General features: G+C 39.3%; 1 protein-coding gene across 5 annotated transcripts in view; it reads right to left on the bottom strand.

Moving 5' to 3' along the window:
- RASGRF2 (Ras protein specific guanine nucleotide releasing factor 2) overlaps positions 1 to 13,212 on the bottom strand; it is a 230,136-nt gene that overhangs the window by 140,208 nt on the left and 76,716 nt on the right. For all 5 annotated transcript variants that reach the window (XM_067731139.1, XM_067731141.1, XM_067731142.1 and 2 more), the window contains exons 3-5: positions 11,724 to 11,871; positions 9,377 to 9,466; positions 5,256 to 5,509 (exon numbers count right to left, since the gene is read on the bottom strand). In XM_067731139.1, coding sequence (XP_067587240.1) covers positions 5,256 to 5,509; positions 9,377 to 9,466; positions 11,724 to 11,871 — 492 coding nt within the window. The remainder of the gene's footprint in view (positions 1 to 5,255; positions 5,510 to 9,376; positions 9,467 to 11,723; positions 11,872 to 13,212) is intronic.

Raw genomic sequence — 13,212 nt, 5'->3', positions numbered from 1 at the left:
GTCCATTGAGGCCTTAAATCCTTAATAAATACATGATATTCATGTCTCTGAGGGCCTCCAAACTATACACCCAATAATGACATAGATTATACCAGCTCCCACAAAGCAATTTATCTTTCAGACAACCTGAAAACCTCAAAGAAAATTCTGAGCTAATCCTCAAATGTTGAAAGATGGTAAGCACCAAATCACTGTCATATAACCCTCTTTATCGATTTATAATAAAAACAGCTTTCTACTGTTAGGATGTAGCCCTTCTTCAACAGATAATCAGAAAATTAGTTATGATCCTTCTCTCTTCAGATTTAATTCTAGATGCTAACTCGGGGAAAGCTCTCTTTAACTAAAATGAGTTTTGACAGGAGAGAGGGGAAAAGACTTGACAGACCTCTACCATTACGACTCCTAAGACACCCACGACAGAAATGTAGAGGAATCTTCTAAAAAGGATGGAGCCTATACAGATATACTAAATTGAAGAGATACATACACATATATTAGAGATCCAAATTTCTAAAAGGTTCAGGAAGGGTAGTTACCAAAGTAACATTTGCTTTCTCCTCACTAGAAGAAAGGAGAACATTTGCTTTCTCCTCATTCCTACTGGAATGAGCCTTTGAAGGCTTTTCTGAACTACCACATCAGCACAATCAAATACAGGATTATTCATGTCAGTGAAATACTTTGGTTTGTTGTAAGTCCAATTCCACTACAAGAAACCAACGGGAAGTCCCTACTATTTCCAAATGGTCCATGAAACACAATAGACACTGCTTGAAGACTGTGATTTGTTTTTCTTGGATAGAAATTTTAACTAAGCAGTGTTTGTTGTTTAATAATTTCAACCAAATCTAGTTTGGTAGATACTGTAGATTAGTCTTTCAATCTCCATTCCATCCCCCTTCTAGGTGGAAAGGATAGAGAGGTGAAACTACATTTCCCAGGCTTCCTTGCAGATAGGGTTCTAGATGTAAATTCAGTTCCACCCATAGATGCACTTGGTAAGACATGGAAGGCATTACATTTTTTAAGTATAAACTCTGTGTTGAAATTCAAAATAATTGATCTGCCTAGGGCTTCGATTTCAGAGGCAAGGAAAGAGAATGTAGTTAAACAACAGAAATGACAACAAACATCTGATAAGCCTCACCTCTAAAAACATAACTCTTCAAATCTCCATCTGGGACCAAGTATAGTAAATAATTGCTAATTTGTAAGAAGAGCTTATAGCTTTCCAAAAAGAGGCACAGTTATCTTTTTTTTTTTTTTTTTAGTGGTACGTGGGCCTCTCACTGTTGTGGCCTCTCCCGTTGTGGAGCACAGGCTCCGGACGTGCAGGCTCAGCAGCCATGGCTCATGGGCCCAGCCGCTCTGCGGCACGTGGGATCCTCCCGAACCGGGGCATGAACCCGTGTTCCCTGCATCGGCAGGCAGACTCTCAACCACTGCGCCACCAGGGAAGCCCAAGGCACAGTATCTTGATTCAGAATTTAAACAATATGACAGACCTGGCCTTCCACATTGCAGATAGGAAATCCAGTGGAAACATCCCTAGAGGCAGCCTAAGACCAATGTGGTACAGGCTTTGATGGCATCGCTACCAGAGTACATTCACAATTCTGTCCATTGCCATTAGAAATGTTAAAACTGCATACTTAGGAGACTGAAGTATCATCAAAATGCTACCTGTATAGCCTGAGGATTAAGAGCTACCCCTCATTCCCTTAGGACATCTCACACACTTGAGTGGGGCCACTGCCGCCCAACGTGGGGAAACCTTGCAAAAGAAAAGCTTACATTTTAATCTTATGCTATCAGACTACTGTCCATCATCCTTCCATTTTCCAGTCTTCTACAGACCCCCAGCCACTCTTTTAACTCCTTGAGCTCTTAGCTCCCCGATCACTGTCAGTCCTTTCGCCAACACTACTCTTGTCACAGTTTTTGGTGACTGCAATATGCACACAAACATCATTCCAATGATGTAGTCTCTCTCGGGTCTTTGAACTTCTTCCTCTAAGGATCTTGTCTTCCATTGACCTCAGTCAACACTACCTTAATTGTACTCTAGACCTTGTCATTGTCAATAACTGCATCCCCTTCCCTATCTCAGTTTCAGGCACACTATTCTACGACCATCTCCTTATCTTTGAGTTCATTGCCTTTGGAAACCTGACTCCCAAAATCCCTTCCCACCACCAGGACCTGAATCCATTGATCCTGCCACCTTATCGCTGACCAAAACCCCTTCACATCATTTCCTTCTTGGAACAGTTTAGATTCCATGGCTCAATGTTATAATCCCTTCCTTGCATACACCTTCAACTCCCTTCTTTTCTCACTTCATCATAGTAATCTTGCACAATACCAGTACCAGTTAAACCCAACCCTTCAACCACTCTCCACCTGCACCCATGCAACTGAAAGTGGCTAAAGACTATACAGCTATTCACTGTAAAGTCATAACCACGAGCCTAATATGGGCTTTTAGCGCTACCTAGCAGTTATATTACACTTCCCTCATCCCATCCATTCAGTTTTTTGCTCGTTGATCACTATTTTACACTTTTTCCTCTCTTCCCTGACCCTAACACTTCCCTTCCATCAGCACTGTTACCCGATGTCCTTGCTTCCTACCTGCATATGTGTCCAGTACTATTCCTTCCCTGTCCACCTAATTCCAATCTCTTGACTTATTCACCACATTCTATCCACTTCTGCCTATGCAAGTTTACTGCTCCAGCAATTATGTCCTCTCTTTCCTACATCATTCCCCCCCTCATTATTGGTGTCATTTTTATCCCATCTAAACACACACACACACACACACACACCTTTATATTTTTACATTTACTTCCAGGTATTACCCTGTTTCTCTGATCCTCCTTACAGCAACCCTCCTTGAAAGAGTTCTCTCTACCAATTCTCTCCAATTCCAATTCCCCTATTATCACCTAATCAGGCTGTGGTCCCCCATTAAAGTTACCAATATGCTCTAAGTTGTTAACCCCGCAGTCAGTTCTCAGTTCTTATTTTATTTTACCTTCTTAACACAGTTGCTCATTCCCTCTTGCCTTGGCTTCCAGGACAGCCCATCTCCTGGTTTGCATCCTACAACCCCAGCTGATTCTCTTCATTCTCGTTTGATGGCTCTTCATAGTCCTAACCTCTCAATGTTGGCAATGTCCCAGGGCTCATTCCTTGGTCCTCTTCTCTCGTTCATTTGTGCTTACTTCCTTGGTAATCTCATTCAGACTAACAGCTTTCAATACTATCCATATGCTAGTAGACTCCCAAATTTATACCTCCAGCCCTGAAATTCAGACTAATAGCCAATCCTGCTCACTTGATTTCTACATCTGGAATGACTAACAGCATCTCAGACTTGACAGGTCAAGATAAAAACTCTGCATCTTTTCTGCTAAACCTGTTCTTATGTCAATCTTCCCCACTTAATAAATAGCAACTCCATCCTTCTAGTTGTTCAGGTCAAAATCCTTGGACTTTTCTGCAAAATCCACATCAAACTCACCAACAAATCTTATTGGCTCTACATTAAAAATATACCCAGAATTCAATCACTTATCACTACTTCCATTACAATCATCTCTTGCTTAGACTATTGCAATAGCCACCTAACAGGTCTCCCTGCTACAGTCATCTCTCACCTGGTTTATTGAAATAGCCATGAAACTGATCTCCCTATAGTCTATTCTCAACAGAGAACCCAGAGTGAACTTTTAAAACGTAAGTCATATCATGCTACTTTTCTCCTCAAAACCCCACCAATCTCTCCCCATCTCATTTAGAGTAAAAGCAAACATCTTTACAATGTCCTACTGTTATCTCTCTGACATGCCTCTTCACCCACACTGACCTTGGCAGTTCCTCAAACAAGCAAGGCTGGCGTGCTCCAGCCTCAGGCCCTCTGCACAGGTGGTCTCCTCTGTTTGCATCACTCTTCCCCCAGGTAGCCACATGGCTAGCACCAACTGCAATCTCTGCTCAAATGTCAACTTATCTTTGAGGCCTTCCTAAAGATTGGCTAGAGAAACTATGGGACATTCACATAATGTAATAGCATGTAGTAATTTTTTAAAAAATAGAATGCTCTTTAGATAGCAGTATGGAAGGATGTCCAGGATATATTAAGTGAAAAAAGTAGGTATATATTAAAGTACTTGCCTTTTGTGTAAGAAGGGGGGAAACAAGACTGTGTATTCATGTTTGATTGATCTACATCAAGTAACACTGAAAGGATATAAACAAAACTAATGAAAACAGTTACAGATAGCAAGTGAGGAAAATGGGGTGGGCAGAGACAGAGTTAAGAGTGAGACTTCTAACTGCTGTTTGATGCTTTCACGTTGTTAAATAATTTTTTGAACCATGTAAATGCATTATCTACTCAAAAACAAATAAACAACTAAAATTTTAAGCAAAATATCCAAGCAGTCCCTTTCCTCCCTTCTCCCCTTTCCTTCTTCATTTCTTCCACAGCACTCATCAACATATAAAATACTGCATCTTACACTTACTATTCATTGTCTATATTCCCACATCAAAATTTAAGTTCCATGAAGGCAGGGACTTTCTGCTTTGTTCACTGATGAATTCTCAGCAGTAAAGGCACTATAAATATTTACTGAGCAAATAAATTTCCTAGAGATTCTCAGGCCCTGTGTCAGTTTTTGTTCTTCCTAAAGTACTTCTGTATAGATTACATGTAAAGACCCATTAATCACTCCATTTCCCTCAGTTTATGAAGGAGAGAATCTTCCCCAGCACACAACTCAATAACAAGAAAACATACATCAAATAGAGAAGAAAAAGAGAAAACTAGATGCCAAGATTCAAGATAAAGATATGAAAATTGAGCGGCTTCCCTGGTGGCGCAGTGGTTGAGGGTCCGCCTGCCGATGCAGGGGACACGGGTTCGTGCCCCAGTCCGGGAAGATCCCACATGCCATGGAGCGGCTGGGCCCATGAGCCATGGCCACTGAGCCTGTGTGTCCGGAGCCTGTGCTCCGCAACAGGAGAGGCCACAACAGTGAGAGGCTCACGTACCGCAAAAAAAAAAAAGATATGAAAATTGGGGGTAATAATGAAACGCCAATGATAGCTTTCTTATTTTCAATATGATAAGCTCAAAAAAGTGAATTTATAACTCTTCTTTTAAGTAACTAAAGTAAAAATTCTTTTAAGAAACACAAGTAGGTTTTTCACACAGCTCTTTAATTTATGCCAAGACAAACCTGTTGAGAAAAATACTGCTGACATCATCGTGGCTGATGGGGGGCTTCTTGGAGCTGGCCGCCATGCGCAGGGGCCGCAGGAAGCCGTTGACCAGGATGTAGAGCTGGTGAACGTACTCCGACTCGGCCTCAACCATGGTGAACACAATCTGGTTTCTCTTCCTCATACTTTCAGCATGAGGGGAACAAATGTAATCCTGCACAATGGTCTTCCATTTCCTTCTACATAACCATCCTCGCATGAAGCTCTGAACCTACAGAACAACAACAACAAAACAAAAAACAAAACAAGAATCTCAGGGCAGTGTGAGACGGCTTTCTTAAGCCAGTCAGTGGGGTGTCCATCCTGTGCCATACACACACCCTGCTCTTGCATTGGTGCACTCGTGAGCCCACCACCAGAATAAATAATGTCAGGCTTTGGACCAGATAGCAGAAAAAAGATGATTTTAAAATAATATTTTTCTCAGCTTCACAAGTTTCTTCCACTGTTTAAGCTGTTTAAGTCTGCCTATAAGGACATCAGAAATTAGTAATATCACATATTTAGTTGTTAACATTTCAAGAAAGGAATGAACTAAAGGTTTACTCTTTAACAACATAAAACCAGATATTAAAAATTTTTTAATTGTGGTAAAAAAAACACACATAAAGTTTACTATCTTAATAATTTTTAAATGTATAGGTCAGTAGTGGTACGTATATTCACATTGTTGCAGAAACAGATCTCTGGAACATTTTCATCTTGCAAAACTCAAGCTCTATAACTAATTAAACAACAACTCTCCATTTCCCCCTTCCTTCAGCCCCTGGCAACCACCATTCTACTTTCTGTTTTTATGAATTTAATTACTTTAGGTACTCATATAAGTGGAATCATACAGTATCTGTCTTTTTGTGGCTGGCTTATTTCACTTAGCATAATGTCCTTAAGGTTCATCCACATTGTAGCATGTGTCAGGATTTCCTTCCTTTTTAAGGCTGAATAATATTCCGTAGTATATATGTACAACATTTTGTTTATCCGTTTATCTGTTGATGAACATTTGGGTTGCTTCCACTTCTTGGCTATTGTGAATAGCGCTGCAATAAACACAGGAGTGCAAATATCTCTTCAAGATCCTGCTTTCGATTCTTCTGGATACATACCCGGAAATGGGATTGCTGGATCATATGGCAGTTTTATTTTTAAATTTTTGAGAAACCACCATACTGTTTTCCATAGCAGCTGAACCACTTTACAATCTCACCGACAGTGCAAAAGGATTCCAATTTCTCTGTATCTTCATCAGTACTTGTTATTCTGGGAGTTTTTTTGATAGTAGCCATCCAAGTGGGTGTGAGGTGATGTTGCACTGTAGTTTTGATTTGTATTTCTCTGATGCTTAGTGATGCTCGTCATCTTTTCATGTGTTAGTGATTTCTCTAAAGAATCACCTTTGAGAGAAATGTCTATCATCTTTAGAGAAATGTTTATTCAAATCCTTTGCTTATTCTTAAATCGGGTTTGATTTTTGGTTATGGCTGAGTTTTTTTAAAATTAAGCTTAAAAAATAAGTGTTAGAGTGCTTCCCTGGTGGCGCAGTGGTTGAGAGTCCGCCTGCCGATGCAGGGGACATGGGTTCGTGCCCCGGTCCGGGAAGATCCCACCTGCCGTGGAGCGGCTGGGCCCGTGAGCCATGGCCGCTGAGCCTGCGCGTCTGGAGCCTGTGCTCCACAACGGGGGAGAGGCCACAACAGTGAGAGGCCCGTGTACCGCAAAACAAAACAAAACAAAACAAACAAACAAACAAAATATATATATATATATATAAGTGTTAGAGATCAGTTCATAAGACCCCTTCTTTTTACAGATGAATAAACCTGAAGGCCAAGTCTAGTTGCAGCTTTCCTGTGTGGTTAGTCACACAGGAATGACTTGGCCTTCCTATACCTGCTTTTTGTTAACTATAAGGACTCTCTTTTCCAGCCACATGGGCAAAACACATGTTAACAATTTACAATGGTGTTATTTTGTGGAAAAACAAAAACAAAACAAAAACAAGAAATAAGGCTTAAGATCAATTTTGTAGGAACATGAAAGACTCTAAAATTGATCTGAATTCCCTAGATATGATTTGAAGAATAACAGGCAAACTGGACAAAGTGCACTGGCCTTTGCATTTCAGCCGACGAACATTTACTGAGTGTCTTTTAAATGCCCAAGTAAATGCTGGGTGCTAAGCAGATAGGTGTATGTCATAATCCTTAACCCAAAGGCTCTGCTACTAACCTGCTGGGTGAACTTGAACTCTGGGCTCCATTTCCTTATCTATAAAATAACTGACCAAAATATCTGAAGTCCTTTCTAAATATTAAAAAAATTATATGATAATTTATTAGGATTTGTTATATCTAAGTGGCAGATTCAGCAACAAAGCAGGTTGCAAATTCATATATAATTAAAAGCATTATATTACTACCAAATATATTTTTTAGTATCATTGTTTTCTTTTCAACACATTCTTATACTTTCTATTTTTTTACACTATTTCACCCATATGGTCTAAATTATCATGCACTTAAACAACTATTCTTCTTTTGCAATATTTAAAATTCTCTCATTTACCAACTGATGTCAGCATACTATCAATTTGTATAACAGGCATTCATACAGTTGCCATACCTCAAACAATAAAAATTAAACACATCTTAGTAGAACTATGTGGAGGAAATTATATGCATATTATTTGGAGAAATCTAATGGGAAATTTCTGTGAACCAATTTCAATTTTTGGTCTCTTGAAGTTAAAAAATTATGTTGATATTTATCAAGATCAGAATAGAGAAACTAATTCATTTGTAAACATTCCTTTCCACACAGACATTAGTTTGACTGGGGACACAATGGACCATAGAGTTAAATTCAAAACCTATTTAACAAGTTCAAAAATGAGGTTTAAAAAAAATTATTTCTATTAAGAAATAGGAAGATAGAAACTATAAAAATTGTGTATTTTATCATTATTCCTTCATTTAACAGAAGTATTTTCAAAAATCAACTTAAATGAGTTTTGTGTTAAATAAAATCTTTCTATTTACTTGGGCATTTATTACCTGCTGAGCAAAAGCTGGCTTACTTACTATCAGTTTCTACAACAGGACTTTACTACAATTGTTATTTTACTGATACCTTTGTTTATATGCAGCTGCATAAGCATTCATCTTGTAACAATAAAATAAAGCAAATTCAATTTAAAAATTTTTAAATTCTAAGAGAGGAATGTTGTTATTTTACTTTGTTATTTCTTGAAAACTGAAAACAGTGCAACTTAGCCATAAGCAGCATTTCTATTTCAAATTCTGAGCAATATTTAAAGTTTTGTTGCAACTGAAGGGGAATAATTACTTAGCATGAGAAAATAGGAATAAGAAAAAATTTAGAAGAAATAAAGTTCTTCAACTGTGAAGCTTTTCACATAATGTTAAAGCTGAGTAAGTGCTTTTATCCAGGACAATTAAGATTATGGAACTCAAAATCAAGATGACATAAATCAAAGTAGACTAGAGTGAGTGCCAGGGTCTGGTTAATTGCAAAAGTTGTACAGTTGTAAATGACAATAAGGTGAAAAGAGCTGCTGATTATGTGGATGTTAAACAAGAAAGAAACAACAATAAACCAGAAACCTGAGCAGATGTATTGATTCAATCTCCTCACACGTTCAAAACAAAACAAAACAAAAAATTCTCTAAATAAGCACTGAAGACTAAAGCTAAAAGAAATGTTTTTGAAATGCAATTTAAAAACTACTCCCCCCAAATATAAAAGCAGCACAAAATCAGAAGGTTCAGCGGCACTTAAATAACCCAACTGGAGAACACTACTGTCTGGCTTCATGTCTGGCTTTGGCATCCTTCTCACAGAATCTACAAGTGGATGCCCAGAACTGGAAAGAAATCTCAAGCTGAAACTTTTCCAGAGAAGTAACCGTGTGTGATCACTCTGAAGGGCAAGTCTGGGAGCCATCGGAAGAGAAATACCAAGATTGTTCCCAGCTCACAGTCAGGGTGGCAAAGACATCACTACAGAAAGACCCCTGGTCACCACGCTCTCCCAAAGCTGGAAACCCCCAGCATCCTACCTTTTTAATCTTCTTGATGTCTGGATCCTCATCTTCTTGATTGCTTTGGTAAGGTCGCATTCGTTCCTTGGTTTTATTAAGAGCGATAATCTATAACACAAAATTGGTCCATATCATGATTTAGGAAATACTAGACTATAGCCATAAATCATAGGAAGTTATGCCTACAAGGTAGCTTATCCTCAGGAAATGTTCACTTTTTATGCACCTTATCTTCCTTCGGTGCTGAGGCAGGGGTAGCCTGAACTTCACCTCAAGCTTGTTTTGCTATGCTACTAACAAAAGTGCTTACAAGAAGTGACTGTGGAAAGTGTGAACTGGGATCTGGTTTAGAGAAATGTTAGTCCAAAACTGGGCCCTGACTGCCAGTGATGACCAGACCAAGATCTTCTCAGCACCTCAGTGACATGTCAATCATCTCACCCAAGGCAGCTTCCTGTAATGCCCTGTGATCTCCAAATGCAGTGACACTCAGCTCAAAGCTCTTGCTTCCTATAATCAGCCTGTGGCCTTCCAAGTACACACAGTATAGCACTCACAGATCTCCTTGGGGAAATGGTAACTGCAAAAGGAACTTCGGAGCCCAGGGGTTGGTCCAAGCCAGCCAAGAAAAGACCAAAAGGCAAAAAGAACTGAAACAACTTGGGATCTCTTTAAAGACCCAGCTCAGTTCTGTGACCTACGAAGGGGGACTCAAAACCAGGTAGCCTCTGAACTACACTTAGTAATGAAATTCCCTGGACTATCACTCAATTGCAGCCTCTTGCAAACTTAAGCACCTACTCAGATTTGCTAACAAGCAAACACTTAAAACACTGGGATTATAATTGCCCCCTCTGCCCTGTCTTTACATTTTGTCCCATTACCAAATACTCTCTTCTGCCATTTTTCTGGCAGGGAAGTGGGAAAATAAAAGGAGTAGGAAGTAAGTTATGGTTCCTGTCAATCTACCACACAAGACATACCTGCTACTGACAGTTTGTAGCTGCAATATATATTCAGACTAAAATAGAACAGAGTGAAGACAGAGAAGCACACACAAATAAATATTGGGGAACACCGCTTGGTGCTGAGTTCCTCTCATGGAGTAAATGCCAACCTCTTTCACTTAGCAGACAAGCATCTGCTCCAGCTAACTGTGGCAAAGACTGAACACAATAATTTTGTTTTAAATTACAGTGCCTGATATAGTCTTTTAAGATGCAGGTTTGTTAAGTTTTCTGTTGCTGTTTTCACTATCTCAGATTTCAGGGTTGGATCGGGAAGTTAACAGCACTAATGATACGGTGAACAGTCTGCAACTTATCATCATCAGAGAGGCAATCATATCCCAGCAGGAATCAGCTTATACCCATGCGCTATCTGCTGGAGGTGATATACACAGGTGGCAGGAGGTGAAAACCCTCCCAGGATTTGCACAGTATGTCTTAGAAGAAGACGTGAGGAAATGGAGAAGAAAATGTTGAATGACAGAAAAACGACAAGAAGTTACCAAGGCTGAGGAGCTGCATTGTTTCTGTCAACAAGGATACAGTTAGTAGTAGTAGGTTTCATTCTGTCCTATTCTTTCCTTTGGAGCTAAGAAGACACTACTGCACCACTGGTCAAAAAGAGTAGAAAAACCTCACTTGCTACATTCCTCTTCAATTCTTCAGATATTGATCACTTCCCACAAGGAATGACAGGACAGCAAGGGAAGGTATACTCAGGTTTCTGTATACAGACGGAGACAACGGAGGACCCAGACACACCACCATGGCTGCTGGCTCCACGACCACCTTCTGCTCTCATTGGAGTCAGTCTCACTACCTGGGGGTGCAGAGCCTGAGGAGTTTTTAAACTTGGAGTGGGGCTGGAAGTGAATTCCAACTTCAGGAAAAAAATGCACCCTAGAATTATGTCTTATACTTTAACGAGTTTTTCAAAATTCTAGAGGGGAGAAGGTTGGACTCCTGAGCTTGAGAAAAAGTCAAGACTTTCTGAATTCACGTTTGGACCTGCCTTAGTTGTCATTTGGACTTTAACTGAATCCATGACAGACGCACAATTATCATTACCATGAGTCAATCTGAAAAACAGTTAAATATTACAGTCAATTCTTGAATAGTCAAGCAAATGAAGGCCATCAGGAGCACAAATAATTTAAAAGTAGCACTTTATCCTGATATTTAACTGTAGCGTATTTACCTCATCCTAACGTAGACAATACATTCACTTCTCATGCATGTGTTGATGGCAGAGGAACTAAATTTGGGATCAAAATTTTGCCCTGATAGACCTTAAGTAATCATGAGGAGATGACAAGAAACATGAAACAATGAGGAGGAATCTATCAACTGGGAAATACCTCTGATTTAAGCCTTTCGATTTCTGTATCTTGATCTTCAAGTTGATGTCGGAGTTGGTTAGCTGCAATTTTTTCTGTCTCTACGATCTGAACTAGATGAATGTACTTCTGCATTAACACCTCCCTCTCAATCAAAATGTCTGCATAACTTAAGAGAAAATTACAGTTAGTCACTGAGATATTGTTCTACTACAGTTTCACACAGAACAGCATATATTACATTTATTTAAAAAGAAGCCATAAACATAGTTTGTTAGCTAACTCTACTTTATGTAAACATTAATGTTTGGCTTACATTTGGTATCCTTTAGCTATACAGAATTTGAATCATCATCATCTTATATAACCTCTAGAAGAGTTCATTTAACGATGGCTGCAACCCACAACTTTGTCATATAAATGAGAAAGATGCAAAGAAAATCTATTGTTTTATAAAGAAAATAATGGATCTCCTTTAACAAAAACTGAAGTCTTTGAATTGATGGCATATATTGAAACTCTTTTACTGGGTAAGGCACTAGCCAATCAGAACAGACCTGCTACCGAGCAGAATGAATGCAAGGACCGTCAGAACAGGCACTGGCTGGGAAGAACGATGATGACTGTACCAGTGACCACCAGCCCAGCCTGGCTCTCTTTAGAAGTATGAGACCATTGACTTCTCTCTTTCCAAAACCAACAGAGGCAAAGATTTCATTCTAAAAATAAGTGTAGATTATTGGGCCCTAAAATCATCAGCCTAACTTGTGTATACTTCTTTGGCCAAGTGTGAAAAAGTCAAAGTTCTCTCTTAGAGTTTTTTATTGATCTCTGTGGCACCTAGATTTTTGCTTCCAGATCTTCTTGCACTATTCAGGGTAGCAAAATGTATGTTCCTCCATTCACATAATCTTTCCCAAATGCTATGATGATAGTAATAAATAATAATAACTATTTATTGTGTAGGACGTACCACATATATTCTCATTCTCCCAGCAACTCCAAGAGATAGGCTTTATCACCCCAATTGTACAGAGAAAGAATCTGACCCTCACAGAGGTCACACAGCTAGTAGGTGGTAGGGCTGGGATTCAAATTGAGGTCTGTCTGACCCTAAGCCCATGTTCTTAACCACAAGCTAAACGGTCTCTCTAATGAGAAACAGCACACTGGATATAAAGAAGAATATTACAACAGACATGTTTTGAGATATCTGCCCACTTAAGATATCTTCTACCCACTTACCTCTTCTTTGAGAACTTGGGCTGTGGCAGCCATGTTTATAATATAAAATCTGCCCTCATGACCACACTTCACTGGTCTAAAAAAAGATAACTGGCCCAAGCTAAACAAACTGGATTCTTTCTCCTTGGAATCTCGGATTGTGCCTCTGACTTATTTGCTTGAACTGAGATGATATGAACTTGGAAGCTGAGGTTACTACTGTTGGTTAGCTATATTTGGCCACACCCATGCCAAAGCAAAGTAAGTCTGCTGAGAGAGAAAAGAA

Source organism: Pseudorca crassidens, chromosome 3, assembly GCF_039906515.1.
Source record: "Pseudorca crassidens isolate mPseCra1 chromosome 3, mPseCra1.hap1, whole genome shotgun sequence".
NCBI lineage: Eukaryota > Metazoa > Chordata > Mammalia > Artiodactyla > Delphinidae > Pseudorca > Pseudorca crassidens.
The sequence above is the reverse complement of the archived record's forward strand: the minus strand, read 5'-3'. Positions and strand labels throughout refer to the sequence as shown.